General features: G+C 34.6%; 1 protein-coding gene across 7 annotated transcripts in view; it reads left to right on the forward strand.

The window, feature by feature from the left end:
• CCDC91 (coiled-coil domain containing 91) overlaps positions 1-24,278 on the forward strand; it is a 349,643-nt gene that overhangs the window by 78,821 nt on the left and 246,544 nt on the right. For 5 of the 7 annotated variants that reach the window (XM_042992023.1, XM_007075649.2, XM_042992021.1 and 2 more), the window contains 2 exons: positions 1,015-1,057; positions 3,216-3,294. In XM_042992023.1, coding sequence (XP_042847957.1) covers positions 1,028-1,057; positions 3,216-3,294 — 109 coding nt within the window. In that variant the 5' untranslated portion in view covers positions 1,015-1,027. Of the gene's footprint in view, positions 1-1,014; positions 1,058-3,215; positions 3,308-24,278 lie in introns of those variants that run through there. The other 2 variants (XM_042992028.1, XM_042992027.1) reach the window with 2 other exon arrangements.

Genomic DNA, 24,278 nt, shown 5'->3' on the forward strand with positions numbered 1-24,278 from the left:
CTATAATTAATAATTTGGATAGTTCACTTTTGAAAGACAAGAAAGGAAACCAGTTATTGACTAGAGTAGTACTTGGGCCACTGAATCACAATTTATTATAAACTTATTTTTCATTTAAATGTATACCATCTATTGCTTGTTTTACTTTTCAGGGCTTTTTGTTTTTTTAGTGGTTTGTTAGATAAAAGCTTTTTCTTTTTATTCTTCTAAAAGCCCAGGTACTCATGTTTTTTTCCTTCCGTTTTTGTGACACACATTTAGGACAAAATAAAGCATGTATTCTCTTAACTGCTTGTCTGTCTTAACATAGTTTAAGTGTAAAGAAGAGAGGAATTCAGGATATTCACTTGTGTTTTTCTCTTCGCTAGTCTCTCGTGAATACATGACTTGATTTATCTTGATCAGCCTAGTAACTTGCTCCACATTTTTCCAAAAGTGCAAAGTAGTTTCAGCTAAAAATACACATATCAAAATGCTCCAGAAGTTGTGGCCACAGCTCAAAAATGCTGATCAATTTTGAAAATCTAAATCAACCTCGGCCATGAAACCGAGGGAAGAACCTTTGTGGTAGGGGACAGATTTCCAAAAATTCACCACAGTCCTGTTCTTAGCTGGAGTTTGTGCTGATGTTGCCAGACAACTGAGGAATAGATGCAAAAAGCAGGAAGCATTATTGAATTGAGCCCTAGCGCCAATTTGGGAAAAGCAAATTAAAATGTAAAAGAATATTTTTCCACTCCTGGCGTCTCAACACAAATGGCAAAATACATGGTTGCTGAAAAAGTCACAGCAATTGCTAATTTTGCCTGAATGGCTAATTTTGCCAAAAACCCCCCAGTCTTTTTGCATTAAAAAATGCATACCCATATAGTTTTTAAAAAGTAGTTTCTTAAAACCCAAATGAAATAGTTTTAGTTTGCAAGTCAAAATGTATATACATTTAAGTAAGAAAAATATTTTGACGTAAATAACTGTGTGTGTGGGCTTGTTTCAATGTCTTCTGATATTTTTCAGGTGTACTTGAAGAATGGATGATGATGATTTTGGTGGTTTTGAGGTATGTGCAATTACCTTATTTTGCTTATGTAATTGCTTTAACTTTGTGGGATTATAATGGGGTATACTATTTTGAAAATGTATTATCTGTCATTGGTACTCAGGATTATTTCTTGATCATCTTTAATGTAAAACTGGAATAAAAAAATGAAATCAAGGAGAATTAAAATATATCCCTTTTGAAAGATAAAAATGATTTATTATTATTGAACATCTGGCCATGCCCATCAGAATGGTTTGAATTGAAGCAATTAAGTGCTACTAGTGGAAGCATTAAAGAAGTTGTAAAAACTGTCAGCTGATGATTTTGCTGGGATACATGTCTATTAGGAAATACTTGTGAGATGAGGGATGAGTATTGCAGATCTGTCACATATTTTCATGTTTACACCTGTAATGAGTTGATTTAGTATATTAAATACGTAGCCTTTTGGTGGCTTATAGAGCTAATTAGTATGTTTGTGTTGTTAGATTATTCTCTCAGGTTTGAGTTGGATGCTTTGTAAGTGGAAATTGTTAGCTGAAGAAGCACTGTCTTTTCCGTAATCCTTTTCAGTGTGTGTTCATTTTATTGAAATATTTTGTAACCCAGTTATTTTTATGGAGCCAGTATAGTCTTGCAGGAAAATCTCTGGATTAGGAGTCAGGATGCCTGAGCTCAAGTCTTGGAACTACTAAGTGAGCTCTGTGATTTTTTTTTTCCTTTTTTTAGTAAGATTTTCACCTACTTTGGAATTTGGTAAAAAGGGGATTGTTTTTTAAAAATAGGGAGTTTAATTAAAGACATTAATAGAAACAAGATATTAAGTATATACTCAGTATTCTGAAAACCATGAAAGAATGGTGTGAGTTTTTTTAGATTAGGGTCCTTTTCTCGTCCGTTGATCTTTTTATCTGTCAAAATGGAGATATTTGGAATATGAGAATACCTGTTTTATTTCATCTAAAACTGGTGTTTGTTTAGCACATTTGTATGTTTTTTTCCATTTTCTTTAATATTTTGGGTGTTTTTGGGTGATTTAATCTTTTACTGAAATGTAACATTTAAAATTTTGTTAAAATTCCTTTCATTTTGAGGATAATATATGTTTCAGATATCATCTTAGTTTATTGTTTAGGAGTTGTCAGTTATTTGAAGGTTAAAACTTAGTTTGGTCTCCTTTGTTTAAACCATGCTTGATTTATTATATCAGAGAAAAATAAAGTGGGTAGTTTACCTCAGAGTAAAATTATATTTCATTGTTAGAGTCAGTGGATCTATTCTTTTCAGTATTAAATATTTACAATGTTAACCAATTATTCTAATTTAATTGGTTATTAGGTTTCTTTCTTTTTGCATCCAGTTGTAGAAATATGGAAGGTCTCTATCCTTGGTCATATAAACCATGTTCATTTTTCATAGTTTATAGATAATAATTACTATATTTTACGTCACTTAGCTTCCATGGCAGATTGTCTCAATTGACTGCTTTTTGGCTGACAACTCAATGCGGAATCCAAATTGAAATTCTGGCTCCTTTTCTCAGTAATAATTTTGCTGTGACCTGGACACTTAAGGGAGAGAAAACTCTTCACTCTTACCCACAAACTCAGCATTCAGTAATTGACTGTCCTTTACTTTTAAAACTGTTTAGTAGGAAGGCTTGTTAATTTAAAACACCCGCTTTAGGAATTCTGTATTAGAGTTGATTGCCAGTAAATCCACCTGGTAGATTATTCAAGAATATAGATGAATCCTATTTCTTTAGATTGATCTCGATTAGCTTTTGTGCTAATTAATGAAAAAGATTTGGTGTTGATACTTTTAAAGTAAAATATATTTTTTCTTACATACACGAGCAAATTTGTGGTGAGTTAGTTTAGAGTTCTTAGGTATAAAGCTCACAAGTGAAAATGTGATCAAGTATATACAAAATAAAAATTTCATTGGCACGAGATATATTTTAATAAGGAAGGAAGGTTTTTACTTAAAAATAATGCAGCCTGAGTACTGGGGGTGGTGAGTAGTGGTTGCGGTGGTAGCAATGAAGACTGAAAAGCAGTTGAGTAATTTGGAGGGTATATCACAGAGAATATGCTTGTAGAATTTGGAAGGCTTGATTGCAATTAGCATTTCTACTTTTTAGATATTTTAAAATAAATTTGCCTTTTTTTCCTAGGCTGCAGAGATTTTTGATGGTGGAAATGGTGAAACCCAAACTACGTCTCCTGCTATTCCTTGGGCTGCTTTTCCTACAGGTACTACTATGCAGTAAGAGAGGTTTTTCTTTTTTTTTCTTTTTTTTTTTAATTTAACATTTTTGCCTTTTCTTTGAAAGCCTTTTTACTTTGCACTTAGCCTTCTTTGATCTGAAAAATGGAATGACCCAGATATAATTTAGGTTTTTCTCTTAACAGATTATAAATTGCATAACAAATTCTGCAGTGTGGCTTGAGGCATGATTCCAAAAATGATATCATGAACATTAAATGAAATTAAAGTATAATTTACACTTCCTAACTCATCTTAGTTTTAGGAAAATGAGGTACCAAATAATATTTTTAGACTGCCTGGTTAATTAATTAAAAAGACTCCTTATTCTTATATTCTAAAAATATTCTAAAATAATTTTACATCTTCACCAGTATTTAAATTTAGAAGTGTTTTTGTTTTTTTTTTTTAGGAAGGTCATTCATAAGTATTAAAAATAAAAATTCAGCCATCCAAGAAATCAAATGCAAAAATAAATTCTAGTATTTAGAGATATTTTATGGAAGACCTAATGTTCAGTATTAATATAATTCATGTATAAATAATATTTTGAATTTTCTAGACTTTTTGCTCTGCCAAATCATTGTAAAATTGGAGGTAGAAGATAAAAGGATGCTTCTTTAACAGCTCTGTTTAGTCTTAGATTATTAGAGTTATTCATCCTAAAATATTTTTCTAGTGCTTATTATGCATTAAGTACTAGGGAAATGTGTCCTTTACTTCAAGAGAAGATAGGCACATACATACTTGTAATATGAAGCAGATTTGTGATTTGGGAAGAATGATGATTTCGTCATCCATTCATTTAGCAAATGTTTATTTTAGGCCTCATATGAGTCAAGTACTGTCCTAGAAGGTCAGTATATATTATCGATCTGGGCTTTGAAGGATATTTATGATTTCAATAGGCAGAGAGGGGAGAATGGGGAAAGATTTTCAAGAGAGAAGAATAAATGAAACAAAGGTGTAAACATGGGAAAGGATGACATAGTTAGGATGCTCATTCTTGTTTGAGGGCTTTATGTTTGTTGTTTCCTTTGCCTGGAATTTCTCACGTTGTTCCCCATTGCCACACTCTCCTGCTCCCTTACTATACTGACTCCTCTGTTTTTTATGTGTTGTCTTCTGCTTTAATAATCTCTTTTTTTCTGGGAGGCCTTCCCAGAGAACCTTCCCACACCTATATACACCTATTTTTTACTTGCATTTTAGGTTGTAAGTTTTGTGACGTTAGGTGCTATGTCTGTTTGTCCTGTTGTTGTGTCTTAAATGTCGAACACAGTGCCAAGCTTATAGCTGGCCCTAAATAAATATTCATAGAAAGAATAATTAAAGAAAAACATGAATGAATAGCTGAATGAATGATGACTAGGGTGACAGTGGAAATCAATAGGAAGAATTGGAATAATGATATTTATATAACAGTTTAGGATTTTCAGTGTGTTGTCACTTTTTTGCTTATTGTAAGGTAGATAGGCCAGCTTCAGTATACCTCTTGTACAAAATGATGGTTTATAAAATTTTGGAGTTTGATACAGATATATATGTTTAGGAATGAAATCTAGTCTTTCAGATTATATTTCCATTCTTTTTCAATAACTCTTTTGTGGAAAAAAAAACCCATCATCAGGGCTGTCTGGGTGACTGGATGTGAGGGAGAAGGAGGAGTCAAAATTGATATTTGAGATTTTAAGTCTTGGTTCTGAAGGAATGGTATTTCCTTGAACAGAAATAGAGACTTTTATTAAAAAGTTAATTTGGGACGGTTTGAAGCCTAATGAATTTGTCCTAGACGTGTATTTAAGGTACCTAGAGTTCAGGAGAGAGGTTAGGGCTGGAGTTCTTGGTTTGGGAGTTTCTTCATGGATATGATAGTTGCAGTTGTAGGTGATAACTGGAGGAAACAGTATGTAAAGAGAATAGGGTTAAGTAGAGAAATTTAGATGTCCTTAGTTGGGGAACAGGAGGAAGAAAAAGACAGAAGGTCGAGAGAGAAGGAGAGTATGGGCTAGGCATCAGGAGTAGAACATTTCAAAGAAGGGATGGTCACTGGTATCAAAGGCTGTATGTAGCGAGGTCACTGAGATTGGAGACTGAGAAAAACCTCACAGTCAGAGGCGGCTTTTAAAGAAATGGTTTCAGTAGATTACAAGTTGAAGACAAATTGTACTTCTTTACTATGTGTGAAAGCAAGAACAGAATCCATTTTGCTATAATTATTGTGGTAGTATAATAAAGAATTGTATATTGTGGGCAGATTATCTAATTCCTGTTCTCCAAGAGTGAATGTTATATGTCCCATCTATGTATCTATATATCTGTAGGTCAAGTCCTCAAAGCCTAATTAGAATTAAAGAACAATTCCTTTAGTGTGCACATGCGTACACACACACGCGCGCGCACACACACACACACACACACACACACACAGTTTCTCCCTTACTCCCTTAAAAAGTCAGATCTGAAGTCTTTTGGAATTTCCTTGGTGACTTGCAGAAGTGGAGGTAAAGAAACCTGGCCACAAGCTGAAGTTAAGACATGGCAGATGTTTGCTCAGCCAAAATAATCTTTCTCTTTTGTTGAAGATGGTTTCTCTTCCTCTGCTTGCTGGTATTGTATTGTTTGCCTCTGATTCAGGTATCCAGAGTTGTTTAGACAAGAGTGATCTGAACAACCTAATTAGTATAACAATTTAATCATTTCCACACCAAAGTCCAGAGAAATAGGAAGCTTTAAGAGATCTAAAGTAGATTCTTTTCAGTTTTAGAAAAGACTAATATTCTCCTTTTGTCTGGTTTTCTACCTACATCCTAGCAGTCTGTAATCTATATGAAAGATCTTTTTAAAAGAGATGAATATTAACCAAGTTTTACCACATCCTAAAATCCAAGAAGATTACTCAGAAACATTTGGTTTAAGTTTTTAAAGTACTTGGGGGAGAATAGAAATTTTCCTTTTTGAGATTAGGATAAAAGATTTTAAGCAAAGAATGTAGTAGGCTTAGTGTGACTAATGATTATCTTGCTTCAGGGCTGGCAGTTAGTTGGAGGATGATTTCATAATAGCAACTGGGATAATTAATTTATCATGTAAACAGTGTCTGTTTATAGCTTACAATACTGTTAATGAATCGAGGTACCTCAAAATATGCATCTCACTGTACTATTAGGATCATTTACCCAGTGGGACTTTTTAAAATGCTAGTTTCTGTGCAGAGCTGATGATGATAATAAAAAGTTGCCATTGAGAATAAAGGAAATTCACATGTTAATTTTGTATACAAACTGTTTCCTGTAAGCCTGTATCTCATGGCATTTAACCATATATGGCATTTAACCTGTAAAACGTGTCTCCACACTTCCATCATCATGGGAGTTGCAGAATGTAAGTAAGAGACAAGTGAATATGAGGTTATCAATCTCCTTTTCTTTCTGCCTTTACTGTCAGTACAAGGGTGATAATTATTACTTTATTTTAGTGAAAGATACTCAATGAAAACAGTTGCCTTTATCAAGCATTTTCCTCTCTATTTCATGGCCTTTCCTTCTAGTTTTATCTTCCATGGTTATTCTTTTTGAAGCCTGTAGCCAAACTTTGATCTGCATTTTGTTTCTGGATGATGTCTATTATCACTTTGCCATTGCTCTGATTTTCCTACCTTCCCTCATCTCCTATCTGCTTACTTGAGTCTCACTTTTCTTTCAAAATAAGGCATAGAGCTTTTACTGAATCTATATTTCATAACTCTTCTTTCTTCTGAGCTATTATATCAGTTTTTTTCTGCACCACTTGCTTGGGACTTAGGTCATGCCAGTGGTATTTTTTTTTAATTGTGGTAAAATGACACAAAATTTACCATGTAACTGTTTTTAAGTGTATAGTTTAGTATCATTAAGTATGTTCACATTGGTGTGCAGCCAATCTCTAGAACATTTTCATCTTGTAAAACTGAAACTTACCTAAAGCCCTTAAACAAAACCACCCATTTGCCCCTCCCCCAAGCCCCTGGCAGCTACCATTTTACTTTCTGTCAACTCTAGGTAACTCATGTAAATAGAATCATAGTGTATTTGTCTTTTTGTGACTGGCTTATTTTACTTAGCATAATGTTCACAGGGTTCATCCATGTTGTAGCGTGTGTTAGAATTTCCTTCCTTTTTAAGCCTAATGTTCCACTATGTGTACAGACCACATTTTGTTTATCTATTAATACATTGATGGACACTTGGGTTGCTTTCTTTGACTGTAAATAATGCTGCTATGAATATGGGTGTACTAATTTATATGAAACAATGTATTATCATTATGACTGCTACCTTTACATGTCTACTTTAGACTAAACTTTGGTAGGTAGAGACTATTTCAACCTTTATGAATTCTAAATACTTAGTATAGTATTTTACCTTGATAGTAAACAATGCTCAGTAATTATTTCTTGATGATTATAGTAGAACACATTTGCTTTCAAAAGTAACTCTTTTCAAAAAAGTTTTTATTTTAATTCCAGTTAATTAACATATGGTATTGTATTAGTTTCAGGTATACAATATAGTGATACAACAAGTAACTCTTTTTAAGTGTTTTTACTTCTTTGGAGGTAATTAAGTAGTCTTTCAACCACAGGGTAGAGGAAGCAAACCTAAACTTGCCTTAAAAAATACAGTAATCTTGGAAATCTTAGATAATTACTCAAATATGGCAAAGAAGGTATACTCTACGGTTCAGTGAACTTTCATGGTCATTCCTAATACAGACAAGTGACCTGGAAATAATGATTAACAAGAGTAGTCACAGATTTGCAGAAAAAGAGAATCGCTATTTTGCTGTTTTTTTGTTTTTGTTTTTTTCCCCTGATTTCTTGTCTGGTCTTACTGTGTGTTAGCAGGTAACAGTCGAGAACAATAGAAGTTAGACTAAATTTTAGTTAACAAATATGAGGGTCTAGACGTAATAATAGTATCCAGTTTTCTTTTTTTCTTACTTATGTTTCTAAACATTTTTCCAAAGGAAAATCATTCCAGATTCTGCATAGTATATAAGATCAGAAAGTTTTTGAGTTATAAACTCATAGAACTGTATTTTGTAGAATAAGAGTTTTTCTAAGGCAAGGAAATCTTGTTTTTTGAAATCATCTTCAAGCATCTTTTACAAATTTGTATAAGACTGGTAGTGCTCTACTTTTTTTTAGAAATTTGTTTTCTTAATGTTTATTTATTTTTGAGAGGGAGAGAGAGAGGGGGAGAGAGAGACAGCCCAGTGAGGGAGGGGCAGAGAGAGAGGGAGACGCAGAATCTGAAGCAGGCTCCAGGCTCTGAGTTGTCAGCACAGAGCCCTGCGCAGGGCTCAAACTCACGAACTATGAGATCATGACCTGAGCTGAAGTCAGACATTTAACCGACTGAGCCACCCAGGTGCTCCAGTAGTGCTCTATAGAATATGGACATACATATATACATGGATATTCTAATTTCTTCTCTTTTCCTCATTTTACCTTTCAATGCAATTTGTCCTCTCTACCCATACCTTTCTGAAGGAAGGACTTTCTTTTTACTTGACCTTACAAGTTCTAAGAACATTAGACTGTTAGTCTTAGTTTGGGTTCAGTATGTTTTCTGATTGCTTTCCAATTGCAGCAGATCCAAAGTTTCAGAATCCATGGGATTTATTTAAATTAATTCTTTAGTTTTTTTGTTTGTTCATTCGTTCACTAATTCACTCATTTATCAAATGTTTGAAAGTCGGCTGTGTATCAGACACTGAATGCTGTGTGCTGTAGACCTTATTCCATTTTCAGTGATCCCATATGGAAATTGTCAGCTCAAATGACTGATGTTTCATGAAATGCATTGTTAATATTGATAAGTGCTTTTATCAATAACTTTAGCTTCAAATATTTGATACAGGTTTCATGAAAAGAATATTCGGTCAGAAAGTATTGTCATGTTGCCATTGTGTACAATGTGGGTGGTGCTGTTTTAGAGGCAAATGACTGTTCACTTTTTACTTTTAACTTTAGAAATATAAATTGTCTAGAAGGCGAGGCGGGAGGCAAAACCTTGAATACTGTCCTTTCCAATATGTTTCTAAGTTCCTTGTAGCACTACACAGAACCACATTAGAATGCATTGACCATCAAAGGGAAAAACAAGCGGTCTAGATAGATACTTTAATCCAAATTAGCTCCTTCAAAACAGCTTATATAGAGGGCAAACTAAACTGTCTGTCACAAGCCGACCCTTTAGAAGGAGTAATGGGAATTGGACCAGCAGATGTTGAACCAAATAACTTAGATGTGGTTCACTTTGCATCTGGAGCTATTTGCATACAAAGCCAACAGGAAAGTTCAAACATTTTTCTCAAGACATTGGCAGAGAGAAACCTGGAAGACAGATGCCTTTTTGATTTCATGGTTCAGTTTTTCCATTCTCCATTCTCCTGGCCAGGAAAACCTAGGACAACAAATCGGTCATTTTATTAATATCCCATTACTCTTCTTGCTAACCCTGTTTTTCCAGTAGAATCTGTGTTACACATCTACAAGAGCTCAGAACCTGAGTCCACACATTTTTGTTTGAGAAAACATTGTTGTGATTTTTTTTCTTCAGAATAATCTGTGGTTTGTACATAGTCATAGTAAACATTAACTGAATTCATTGGTCTGATCTATATTTTAGGTTAAATTTGAAAGTGACTTATATTCAAATACCTGTATTATAATAGGCAGTATGGGTGATGTTTAAAATTTTCCCATCCGTTCAACTTTGTATCCAATTAGACATTTTTTGCCAGGATGTAAGCTGGATTTCCATGGTAGTATAATAATTTTGTAGTATCTTTATACAGATTACTTGAATGGATGATTACCAGATACCTTCCTTTTGCTACTTTCTTTAAGTTTTTCTTACTTCCCAGATTATTAACTCATTTTTTTCTTATTCTGGAGCCAGTTTTTATAAATGATAACTAAGATGATAGTTTCTATGAAGCTATGAGTTATTGGTATACATGTAATATTAGTTTTCATGCAGGCTTTCAGTAATTTCTGGAAGTTCCTATCTTTATTAATACATATAGTAGGGACTATATCAGTGATATTTGTTATGACCTTGAAGATTGGGTTTATAGTGTGGTTTAGAGTCAAATAACTCTGACTGTGAAGTGAGGAGTACCGGCTTTGCCTTCAACTAACTGTGTAACTTCTCTGAAACTCAATTATTTAATCTATAAATCAAAGAACTAGATGGTACCTAAGTATTCTTCCAGATTTTGAGTTCCAAGTTTATTTTTTCATTTTTTTCTGTAATATGAGAAGCTTCCACTAGGTGAATCATGGTGCCTGGTTTTAACTTCATGGTCCTAGTGACACAGCGCTAATCTAATAAATTACATTTACTCTATAAATAGTTATAAACATGGAACAAAAATATTAATATGAAATACTATCATACATAAGAGAAACTTTTTTTCTATGTATTTTAATTATTGTCAGCTACTATTTAAACTGAATCTTACAATATTTTATAGAACAATCTTTATGTGTTCTAATTCTTAACTTGCTTTTTAAAGACAGTGGTTTGATTTTTAGGATATTACACAGTACATTAAAATTCTTAAAAATAGAGCTTTGTAGGGATTTTCTTGTATTAATGAGAAATGAAGTTTGGCAGCAAATCTTGTTTCTTTAAGATGAAGATAGTACTCTGACTCTTTATCATCATAATCCTGAATTAGCCAAAAAATTTTTTTTTCATTAAAAAAAATTTTTTTAATGTTTTTATGTTATTTTTGAAACAGAGAGAGACAGAGCATGAGCAGGGGAGGGGCAGAGAGAGAGCGAGACACAGAATCCAAAGCAGGCTCCAGGCTCTGAGCTGTCAGCACAGAGCCTGATGCAGGGCACGAACTCATGGGGCGTGAGCTCATGACCCGAGCTGAAGTCGGACGCTTAACCGACTGAGCCACCCAGCCAAAAAAAAATTTTAAGCCCTTTTTGGCTCAATGGCTCAGTAAGAGTAGGAATCATTGCTTAGTGCTTTTATGCTAGTTTTTAAATTTCTGTTTAGCTGTCTTTCTGACTTATGTTTCTTTGGTCTCAGAAAATACACTTTTTATTGTTTTTGACAGTCAGGCATATACATACATATGTAGTAGTATAAAAGCATGAAAGAAATGGGAAATGAAATTAAAATTCTACAGTGAAAGTTTCTTTTCTATCCTGGTCCTATAGTCCCACTCCCTTGATATAACTTGTTTTACATTTTCTTTTGTAGCCCTCTAGATATTGTACAGGGGAACAGAAACATGAATGCCACTTCCTTTTCTTTTTACAAAGATGACATTATACTGTTTATTCACACTAACACCTCTTGCTTGTTTCTCAATAGTAACTTGGAGATCTTTTTACAGGAGTACTTACAGATCTTCCTATTTCATTTTAAGAGTTGCACAGCACTCTTTTGCTTGGGTGTGCCAGCATCCATGTAACTAGTTATTTTCCTCTCAGTTTCCTGATGTTCTTGCAATGAATATTTTTTTCCCCTTGACTTTTCCTATTGTTTTGTTTTTGTCGTTCTCTTCTCATTTAACATTTTAGTGAGACTTGTTTTATAGAAGTATCCATTTATTGAGGTGTTTGGAAGCTTGCAAGTTGTGTTCCCATATTCAGGATTGTTTCTGGAGAGAGATCTCGATACAAATTCAGAAAAAGGGATGCAGTGAATATTCTTGTATGTATTCTGTTTTAAAATGGGTGATAGTTTATATTGTTTCTGTGATTTAATGGGAAGGTTATTTAAAATTAACACATAGTTCACTACTAATATAAGCAATTAGCCTACTTGTTTTTTTTTAACTCTAATGTCAAATTTTATATTTATATGGTCACACATGAATACACATTTGCCGTGTTGAAGGTGATGTTAATTTTATGAGTCCTTTGAAAATGACATCTTTAGATGGTCATGGAAAAATTAATGGTAGGATGGTAGGTTGAAATGCTCTTTAGATGTCACATTCTATTTTTATGTGTAAAATTTTAGAACTTGTTTATAATATCTCCAAACTAGAAACAACCCAAATGTCAATCAAACGTAGAGGCTTAATATTTGGGGGTATATTTATATAACTGAACACTATACACCTGGAAAATTAATGAGCTCCAGTTACATATAACAACATGGAAGAATCTCACAATCATATATACTGCTCTTAGAGTATCTTTAAGGGATCAGTCAGAGGTCTCAACTGACAAACTTTTCTATAATTTCTGATCCTACTTCTAGGATCTTTGAAGTCTAGATGATCAGCTTCCTTTTGGAACAAGAATTTTGGAATTCTTGTTCTTCCCGAGAATGGGGGCTACGTGTTTTGGTTAGGAAACCAAGTTGAGAACTCGTTCAGAGTGAGCCCCATGTCTGAATCTTCGAAGGGCAGTAGTCATCATCCTGTTCACTCTAGGCTGGCATGGGTTAGGGAACAGGGAGTAGACCTTAGATATGGGTGCTGTGGATGAATAGTACAGTGTGAGACTAGAGTAAATTTCAGTTTGGCCTAAAGTCTCTGGTATGGAGATGAGAGGCCAAGGCCAGATCTAAAGCTAACAGAACTGCTTGTGTCACTCTCTTCCTTCTCCCCTGCTTTCCCTTTACCCCTGAGATTCTTGTTTTAGACTCCTAGGCCTAACTGTAGCTAGAAACAATAAGTTCTTCTATTTTGGGAAATCTCAAGTGACCAGATGGCTGGGGCCTGCAGGAACATGAGACTGACAGGACAGTAGAACCAGCATAACTAAAGGCTCTGACCTGCACTGCGCACACTTAGTTTGATGTCTCTGGACACCAGTGGTGTCTCTAATGAACATTGTTGTTGCTCCTGAGGATTTTAAAGCAGCTTGCATTGATTTTCTCAGTCAGGTTGAGTTTTCTGGCACTTCCTTCTTTGTTTTGAAGGTTGGGTACTTGATGGTCTCAAACAGTGTGTCTGTCCTACTCTCGATGCTATTTTCTGCAGACACTGCTTTCCTAGTGTTTCTTCTTTGGGGAGTGCCATGATTTCATGAGATTTTTGAGTCTTCTGATCCTTTTCTCCTCCTGTTTCCTCTTGGTGGTTCTTTATTCCATGACCCATCCATCAGCAAATTCTGTAGGCTACTTTTCTTTTTTTAACCATTCCCTTAACATTGTATGAGCATGCATCAATTAAAACATAAGGACATTTTTGCCGACAGAATTGTTCATTTGTCTAGTAAATAAACATTTTTGAACTTATCAACCCATTATGTTCCTAAAGGAACAATATTAAAGTATTTTAAATTCTTGGTCTTATAATCTAAATACAAGTACTTTCCTTTGGTGGAAATATGTTTGATAAAATTTGTGAATTTTATTTCTCCTGAATTTTTAAAGATGGACAGGCCTCTCCTTGTTTATGATCCTGTTTGAAGTTAAGGTGTGAGACTATTTACTTCTACCATATTTTCATTCACTTTTTTTTCCTATTCAGTAAGTATTTATTGTGTACCAAATACATGGGAAACAATGGAAAACAAACAAAATAGAAAATGCTGTGACTATTCAATTAACATTTGTTAGGTGGAGTACAGATGAGTTGTAGTTCAACAGCAGACCACCAGAAAATTGAAACAGAGAAGTTTTTTCAAATATTAACATTCAAGGCTATAAGTTCCCCTCTGATTATTACTTTAGGTACATTTTGCCAATTTTGTTGTTTAAAAAGTCCTTCAATGATAAATGTTTTCAAATATTCAGAAAGAACTGATCTTTGTTATTTTAATTAATTAATTTTTATTTTAGAGAGCAAGAGTGTGAGCTGGGGGGAGAGGGGCAGAGGGAGAGAGAGAATTTTAAGCAGGCTCTACACTCAGCATGGAGCCCGACATGAGGCTCAGTCCTATGACCCTGGGATCATGACTTGAGCCGAAATCTAGTCGAACGCTCAGCCGACTGCACCACCCAGGCACTCCTGATCCTTTAGGTATTTTAAAAGTATTTATTAATTTCCAAGCATGGGGGGTTTTCTGATTATTTTTATTGTTGTTATTTCTTAACTTGATTGCCTTATGGCTAGAGAAAGTAGTTTAATAAAAATTATTTATAATTTATGAGACTTTCTCTGGAACACAGTGCTATCTGAGGATGAGCAGCATTGACATCCCCTGGGAGCTTATTAAAAACATAGGCTCAGGCTCTGCTCTTCACCTGCCATTCCAGAATCTGCATTTTAGCAAGATCCCCAGGTGATGCTTAATGTACATGAATACTTGGGAAGCCTTGCTGCACTAGACCTGTCTAGATACTAGATTTGACAGTTGCAGAATGCACATATTTTATATGAAAATTAAATTATACAAGTATTATAATTTCTTATGACGGTGGATTTTATAAACTTTTTGAAGTTGTGTAACTTTGTGCTTTGTCTCAAGATTATGTTACTAGGTGCATTCATATTTTCAGTATCTTTCTGTTGTATTGAGCTTTTATCATTATGTAGTGATCTTTTTATATGTCTCTGGGTTTTTTTTTTGTCCCTCAAACCTACTTTGTTTGATTATAAACATAACAGCTTTATTTTGATTAAAATTCAACTGGTATTTCTTTTTCTATTCTTCTGTTTTCAGCATTGCATTCTTGTGTTTTTTTATATATGTTATTCATAAAGAGCTTAAAGCTAGATTTTGTTTACCCAGTCTGACAGTCCTAGTATTTGAATTGGAATATTTGTCCATATATGTTTTAATGTAATTACTGATGTACATATGTGGTTCTTTTTTCTACCGTTGTAGTTTTGGCTTTCTATGTGTAAGGCCATTTTATGTTTCTTCATTTTCTTTTTTAGCTTTTTTGAATTGATTTTCCTATTCCCTTTTTCTCCTGCTCAACCAGTTTGGAAATTATGTACTCTGCTTTGCTTCTTTTGGTGGTTTCCCTAGAAATTTTAACAAGCATTCTTAACTTACTAAAGCCTGAAGCAAATTAGTGTCTTTATCCTCCTCTTGAAAAACATAAGGACTGTGGAATCTGAACTTCAATAATTTCCTCTCTGGTAATTATGCTATTGTTGGCAAGTATTTTTTACATATCTATTCCCCAGAATCTGCATATATATCAATATATAATATATATTTAACTCTACAAGGCATTGTTACTATTATTATTGTTTATTCAAAGTATATTAGATATACCTGCATATTTACCATTTTTTTCTTTATTTCTCCTTGCAACTTAGACTCTGCATCACAAGTCACTTTCCTTCTGCTTAAAGTTCATCTTTGAATTTGAGAATTTTCCACAGGGGGGACACTGCCGAACTCTCAGTGTATACTTGCTTGGAAATGCTTGTGCTTGTTCTTATTGGTTAGTTTCACCTAGATAGTTCTAGATTGACAGTCATTCTTTTCCCCCTGCACAATATGATTATTACCCCTCTGTCTTCTGATTTCCATAGTTTTTTTTTTGAGAAATTAATTGGGTCCATTAAGTTTTGCTTCTTTGAAGTTAATCGGTATTTTCTTTATGGCTACCTTTATGATTTACTCTTTTGTAATTGGTGTTCTGTAGGTTGGCTGTGGTATAGCAGGTAGGGATATGTTTTATTTGCCTTGCTTAGGTTGTGTTGGGCTTTTTGAATGTATTGAGCTGAATCTGTGGATTCAAGAAGCCCTGTGATCTATAGATTCAAGAAGCCTTACAAATCACTTATGGAAAATTATATAATTTCTAGGAAACTCTCAGCCATTATCTCTTCAAATATTTGTTTTGCTTCATTGTCTCTCCCCTCTTCTTTTGGAACTCTAAAATTAGATAAATGGCAGTTTTCTTCTTTTACCTATCTCCATGTCTGTTAACCTCTTCTTCACATTCTGATATGCTACAGTCTGAGCAATTACACATATGTCTTTCATGGCACTAATTCTTTCTTCATCATTGTCTAAGCTGATGTGAAACCTATACATGAGCTTATAATTTCTTTTTTCTTTCTCTTTTTCTCTCCCACTCTCTTCTTCCTCTCCTTCTCTTCTTCCCTTCTTTCCTTCCCCTTTTCCTTTCCGGTTTTTCCTTTTTGATCTTCTCTCCTCCTCCCCCTCCCTCTCCCTCCATCTTCTGTCCTCTCCTTTCCCTGATTCATTGCATTATTAGATACAGGCTACTTTCTTTCTTGCGTTCTAGGATGGCTATATTATTTTTAGTTCACTCTTACCAGGAGAATATAGTCCTTTGAGGTCCCAAATTTGTGGGGGAGGTCCCTTGAGTGGGGTCCTGAACTTTTACTTTTGTCCACTGTGTCTTTAAGGTCTTGAAAAACAAAGCTAAGTTTTACAAGCTTGACAAATGTCTTCAAGGCAAAAAATTGCTTATATCTTTTTGTTACATAATTTACTTAATTACTAAATTAATAGTTACATAATTTTTGCCTGAGTGTTTCTATTTTGCAAGATCCACGGTTAAGTTGATATTTTAAAAATATTACTCTATACTTCTAATTGCTTTCTATGGATGGGTTAGCCAGGTATGTAGTCTCTCATACTTTTTGAAATAGAAGTCCTAGGATTTTTATTTTTAAATTAAAAAAACTCTTTACCTATAGAACCTACTTCTTTGGTGACTGGTTTTCTTTAATTTCATTTAAGGTAAAAAAAAAAATACTGACATGAAAAATTAAGCTTATAGACTCTTGTTTGCTAGATTCTGATAATTAGTATATGTCTACTGCCAATACATTGTGTATTTTAATTTATTTCAGAGTCTTATACCATCACCAATTTATTTGCTATGGTTTAATTAAATATGATGGTGTCAAATGTGCTTATATTAAAAGTCTTTTTTTTCTGGAGCACCTGGGTGGCTGAGTTGGTTGAGCATCTGACCTTGGCTCAGGTCATGATCTCATGGTTTGGGAGTTTGAGCCCCACCTTGGGCTCTCTTCTGTCAGCGCAGGTCTTGCTTCGGATTCTCTGACTCCTCTCTCCGCTCCTCCCCAGCTCACGTGGGTTCTCTCTCTCTAAAAAATGAATAAACATTTTTAAAAAAAGTCTTTTTGGGGTGCCTGGGTGGCTTGGCTGAGCATCAAACTCTTGATTTTGGTTCAGGTCATGATCTCATAGTTTCCTGGGTTCGAGCCCTGTGTCAGCCTCTGGTTTGAGAGTGTGAAGTCAGCTTGAGATTCTCTCTCTCTCTCTCTCTCTCTCTCTCTGTCTCTCTCTCTGCCCTCCCCTGCTCACACTCTCTCTGTCTTTCTCAAAATAAATAAATAAACTTAAAAAAAGTCTTTTTTTCCTTATATCCATGAAATATGTAAATTATAAATTTATATCCCTTGATTATCTTTAAGAATATTGGTATCTTTACACTAACTGAATATTACATATATATTATATATATAATTCTTACAAGTTTTGATTTACATTTCTTTAGAAAGAAAAGGCATTGTTGGTCATGATAGTGTTTAGAGTTTAAACCTGATATCATTTTGGATTCATTGGGTGTAAACCAAAGAAGTATATTTATTTCCTAGGCTCTTTTACGGTTAAAGTGAACTAAATCAACAATCATACTTCACGTGTATAATAAAAATAATTAGTTGTCTTTTATCTCTTGCTGGGAAGGATATGAATTGCATGAATTGTTTACTTCTGGAAAGTAGTTCACATTTTTATGTTTCTGTTGTACAAGTGTATAGTTCTGGGTGTAGCCCATGAAGTGGTAAACAGCTGGGTTTGACAGATAAGTTGTAATTTTTGCCTTATTCAGAGTGCTGAGTCAGTCCTAGGTTTTTGAGTCTGAATTAGTCTCTCAGTTTCTTGGGGAAACTGAATTTTAAAGTTTTCATAGAAGCACAGTGTTTTTGTATGTCTGGAAGTATAGATGTTTAACTGGTTTGATTTAGTTGTAAAAGCTCTTCATTGTTTTGTTTGTTGCAAATATTAAGACTTCTTTTTAGACTCCAAAAAAAAATCTAATGTGACAGGATCCATAAAATAAACTTTTCTGTGTTTGTTGAAATTTATGTAAGTATATTTTATGGGTTAATATATAGCTATTACATATATAATTTAGAGAAATTTCAGTTAAAATTTTTTTTAATGTTTATTCATTTTTGAGAGGCAGAGAGAGATAGATCACGAGGGCGGGGGAAGGGCAGAGAGAGAGGGAGACATAGAATCCAAAGCAAGCTCCAGGCTCTGAGCTGTCAGCACAGAGCCTGACACAGGGCTTGAACCCATGAACTATGAGATCATGACCTGAGCCAAAGTCAGACACCTAACCGACTAAGCCACCCAGGTGCCCCAAGAAATTTCAGCTTTTTGATTTCAGATTTTTAATTTTATAATTACACTTTACTTACCTGCTAAGATTTATGGGAAATTAAATTTCAATGATTTGTTGTTAGTTTTCCTAAAGGCTAATTGAAGCTGTATTTCATTAGCCCATAGCTTATATTGATGTATTTACAGGTTTGTTAAAAAACATAAACATTTCTATGTAAAACCGACTAAGGTGAACATTAAAATTAATAAATGTTTTGGAAGTGAAAAGGCCTTATATTAAAACATGTTTTTATCAGAATAAAGTACAAACTCATGTTTTTGCTTATTTTATATTTTTTAATTATAATTTTTTTAATGTTTATTTATTTTTGAGAGAGAAAGAGAGACAGAGCATGAGCAGCAAAGGGGCAGAGGGAGAGGGAGACACAGAATCTGAAGGAGGCTCTAGGCTCTGAGCTGTTAGCACAGAGCCCAATGTGGGGCCCAAACTCACAAACTGTGAGATCACCTGAGCCAAAGTTGGATGCTTAACAGACTGAGCCACCCAGGTGCCTCTTTAAATTTTTTTGAGACAGAGCGCGATTGAACTGGGGAGGGGTAGAGGGAGAGAGAGAATCCTAAGCAGGCTCCATGTCCAGCATGGAGCTTACTGCAGGGCTCGATCTTAGGACCATGAGATCATGACCTGAGCTGAAACTAAGAGTCAGATTCTTAACCAACTGAACCACCCAGGTGCCCCCAAACTCATCTTTTTAAAAGTAATTCACATTTTAGAGATATATAAATGCCTTATTATGATAAAGGGGAATTTCTAATATTCATCATGAGTTCTATAGATACTATATGCCAATTAAGTGAGATTTTTTAAATGGGGTTAGTTAATCATTTTTGGTATATCAAATGCTTTGTCTTGAAATGACATTGGCTTTGGTTATTCCAGTTGTTTCGCTCTAGGGGAAGCTGAATACAAGTATGTTGGTCAGTACTCTTGGTCTCATTCTTTTGCTTAGTGCATCAGCTTCCTCTTCTTCGTTTTCACTTCTGTCAAACTAGTTCAGATTTATAGAACATCTCACATGAATTATTGCAAATATTATCTTAACTGACTCCTTTTCTCCTAATTCATACTGTACATGGTGTCCAGAATAGTCTTTATATAGAGGAGTTCAAAACCCCTAAGCTCTTTTGTCTCATTTTCCAAATCCACTCTTATCCGCTAATGGCCTAACTATGTTAACTTGTCAGTCACTATTACCCTTGACATACCAGTGGTCCAGTAAAACTGAAATTACTTGCCTTTCCCAGCAGGTCTTTCTAGTGTGTCCCTAGCTCTGTTTTTTCTTGTTTTGTTCTCGAGCTGGAATATTCTCCACTACATGTTCAAGTCACACCTTTCTTTCAAGGCTTGGTTTACATGTCTCTTTCTCCACTGAACTTCTTTAACCCCTTCAATTTCTGCCAGAGGAAATAACCTTTCTTTTCTATTAATTACTGTTTTGTTTTATCTAAGGCATTTTATTCTGTTAGTTCGTCTTTTTTAGGTTGATGGTTATGCCAGCGCATACCCCTGTTTTTTTCTACATCTGTATCCTTGCTTTTGGATTCTTCACTTCATTATCATCTTCTTTCTCCCTTCCTCTTAAAAGTTGTTTTCTGGGGTTCTGTTCTTGCTTCTTGTATTTTTTCACTGATGAAATCTTTTAATTGAGGGTATTTAGGTTTGTGCTTTTACTCTTGCCCTTCTTCAGAGCTTCAGACTTAAATTTTCAGCTGCTCTCTGGCTCTTTCTATCTGGCTGTTTCTCTTAGGTACCTTAAAGTCAACATATCTAAATCTTATCCTCCTTTTTACTGCTTTAAACCTACACTCTTCTAATATTTCTTTTCTCACTTAATAAAGTCAGCATTCAATCAGGTGTACCAGCCAGAAAACGGTTATTTCTAAGCCTCTCTCTCTCTTTTAATTTCTTACAACTAGTTGACTAGGGCCTCTGTAATCACCGTATTTCTTTTGGGCTTTTTACTTTTCAATTATGTTGCCGTTCCCTTAAACATATTCTGTGGTTTCATGTCTCCATACTTTTTTTTTTTTTTTTGAGTGTAGTTGACCCATTGTTCATATGCTCTTCTCTTTGCCTAGAAAGTACCAGTAAGAATTATACAGACTTGGCTATGAATCCCAGCTTCACCATTAAGAGCTCTGTGATCTTGGCCAAGTTAATTAGCCTTTCCAGTACCTGTTTTCTTGTCTGTAAAATGGTCATAATACCTGTTAAGAAGAAGTATTCTCAAGATTAAGTGTGAATACACATATGCATATATACATGTATATTATATAATCTACATTGTATATCTCTACATTGATATATATGTAGATATCTAATCACACATATATATATATATATATGATTAAAGGTGATAGTATATACTATTAAAGATTAAATGAGTATGCCTGAGATGGTGTTATTTAAGTATTTTCCCCTTTCTCTTGCTTTTCCTTTATCTCACAAGCTATATGTCCTATTTTAAGTTCATCTAGGGATTACATCCTTTGTGAAGACTTTCTTATAAAGATAAAGATAATCTTTTTCTTCTTTGCACTTAGACTTAATCTTCTACATCTTCTATTATTATAATTTGTTTACATGTATCTTCACTACAATGTGATCCTTAGGGTGGCAAACTGTCTTATCTTTTTATCCTCTTTTTAGAAACCTTCTAAATATGGCATGTATGAAACTCATCAAGTTGTATACAAAATTCTGTGTGTATGAGTGTATGGACCTTTCTGGAGAGGAAAGTTCATAGCTCCTTTAGACTCTCAGAGTTATCTGTTACTTAAAGAAGGTGAACACTCCCTGTGCCAGCACATGGTATGATACTTGCACTCTGGGGCACTCTTTTATCTAAATATATATTATATACATAAGATGTAGTATTAAATCATTCCTGTTAGTCTAAAAAATTAGGCTTAGCCTAAAATATGTTACATCATATCTTTGTTTGTAAAGAGCCTATTTTTATCTACCTGCTATATCAGGGTTGTTCGGGAATATAAACAGAGGAAAATAAGTGCTTTGAAGACAGTAAATCTCCAAATATATTTAATTTAAAAAAAAACCATTGTCTCAGAAAACATTATGATATGAGCACATTGTCACCTTTAAAGTCAGAATGGCTAAAATTAACAATTCAGGAAACAACATGTTGGTGAGGATGCGGAGAAAGGGGAACGCTTTTGCACTCTTGGTGGGGATGCAAACTGGTACAGCCACTCTGGGGAACAGCATGGAGGTTCCTCAAAAAATTAAAAAATTAAAAATAGAACTACCCTACCACCCAGCAATTGCACTACTAGGTATTTATCCAAATGGTACAAAAATGCTGACTCTTAGGGGAACATGAACGCCAATGTTTATAGCAGCACTATCAACAATAGCCAAAGTATGGGAAGAGCCCAACTGTCATTGACAGATGTAGTGTAGATAGATAGATAGGTAGATAGATAGATAATGGAATATTACTGGGTGATCAACAAGAATGAAATCTTTGCTGTTTGCAACAATGTGGATAGAACTAGAATGTATTATGCTAAGTGAAATAAGTCAGTCAGAGAAAGACAATACCATATGATTTCACTCATATGTGTAATTTAAGAAACAAAACAGATGAACATAGGGGAAGGGAAGGAAAAGTAAGATAAAAACAGAGAGGGAGGCAAACCATTAGAGACTTTTAAATACAGAGAACAAACTGAGGGTTACCGGAGGGGAGGCGGGTGGGCAATGAGCTAAATGGGTGATGGGCATTAAGGAGGGCACTTGTTGGGATGAGTACTGGGTGCTATATATAAGTGATAAATCACAAATTCTATTCCTGAAACCATTATTACACTATTTGTTAACTAACTTGGATTTAAATTAAAAAAAAAATCAGTGTACAGAACAGAAAGTATGTGACTCTTTTTTCTAGTATTTGGCCTATTTAAGTAAGAGTCTTGCTCTTATTTTTATAATACTGGAGGATCTTATAAAGTTTAATGTAATATTAGGGACAGAAAGAATTTTAGAGAGTTCAGAAAGCATTCTTTTTTTTTAGGTCTTATGTGTGAAAACATTTTAAATAATTTTTCATATTACTTACCCATTCTTCTGCTCTCTCAACTATTTCTAGTAGGTCCTTAACTTTTTCCTTGTACACATTTCTTGTTTGAAATTACCTACCTGCTGTGTGTTTTATGATTTAATCTATGCTGAAACAATACTTTCACATCCAGAAACTGGTTATAAAAACATTTTGTGTATAAGGTAATTATATTCTGTCTTATTCTAGATGTCATTTATGTTGGATGGGTAATAGATAATACAGAATTTTTTTATTTTTAAAAAAATTTTTTAATGTTTATGTTAGAGAGAGAGAGAGAGAGAGAAAGAGAGAGAGAGAGAGAGAGAGAGAGAGAGAGAGAATGAGCGGGGGAGGGGCAGAGAGAGAGGGAGACACAGAATCTGAAGCAGGCTCCAGGCTTTGAGCTGTCAGCACAGAGCCCCATGCGGGGCTCGAACTCACAGACCGTGAGATCGTGACCTGGGCCGAAGTCGGATGCTCAACCAACTGAGCCACCCAGGCGCCCCCAGAATTCTTTTTGTAATCCAGATGTCTGTAACAATTATGGTTGGGATGTTGGATTAGGAGAACATATAAATAGGTTAATGACTCCTACTTCTTTATGAGCATCTTTCTATTAAAAACAATTGCCAATTAATGATTGAAGAGTCACAAAACAAGATATTCTATGCAATATGGCTTTCTATTTAATCTGGGAGATTTGTACTATCCATTTTTCTGTCTGTGTTGTCTTTTTTCATTTATTCATTACTTTGTTCAAGAAAGGGTTTAAAGTATTGGGATGTTTGCTGGCAGTGGTCTGTTTGGTTCAAATAAATTGGAAGGCTTTAAAAAATATTTATTTATTTATTTATTTATTTATTCATTCATTCATTTATTTAGAGACAGAGGCAGAGAGAGAGAATGAAAGAGAATGTGTGCAAGCAAGGGGAGAGGCAGGGGGAGGGGCAGAGAGACAGAGAGAGAGAGAGAGAGGAGAGAGAGAGAGAATCCCAGGCAGGCGCCGTGCTGTCAGCGTGCAGCCAAGCTTGAGCTCACAAAACTTTTGAGATCATGACCTGACCTGAAGTCAAGACTCAGATGCCTAACTGATTGAGCCACTCAGGTGCCCCAGGAAGGTTTTTATCCATTAAGCAATTGTGGGAATATTTGAGTATTATATATTGTGTGGACATGGTATTTGTATCATACATGGTTTACTCAGAGAAGCAGAACCAGTAGTAGATATATATCGAGAGATACATTGCAAGTATTGAAAGATAATTTTACACGATTGTGGGGACTGCTAGGCAAGTCTGAAATCCATTGGGTAGGCCATCAGGAAGGGCAAGTTCAAACTGTTAGGCACAGTTTGAAGCTGCAGCCCAAAGTGGAATTTCCTCAAGTAAAAAAACCTCAGCTCTGCTTTTGAGGCCTTTCAATAATTGAATCAGGTCCACGCATATTATCTAGTATGATCTCCCTTACTGAAAGCCAATGGATTATAGGCTTTAATCATACAAAATACCTTCACAGCAACACCTGGATTAGTGATGCATTGAAAAACTGGTGACTGTAGTCCATC

This window comes from Panthera tigris, chromosome B4, assembly GCF_018350195.1.
Source record: "Panthera tigris isolate Pti1 chromosome B4, P.tigris_Pti1_mat1.1, whole genome shotgun sequence".
NCBI lineage: Eukaryota > Metazoa > Chordata > Mammalia > Carnivora > Felidae > Panthera > Panthera tigris.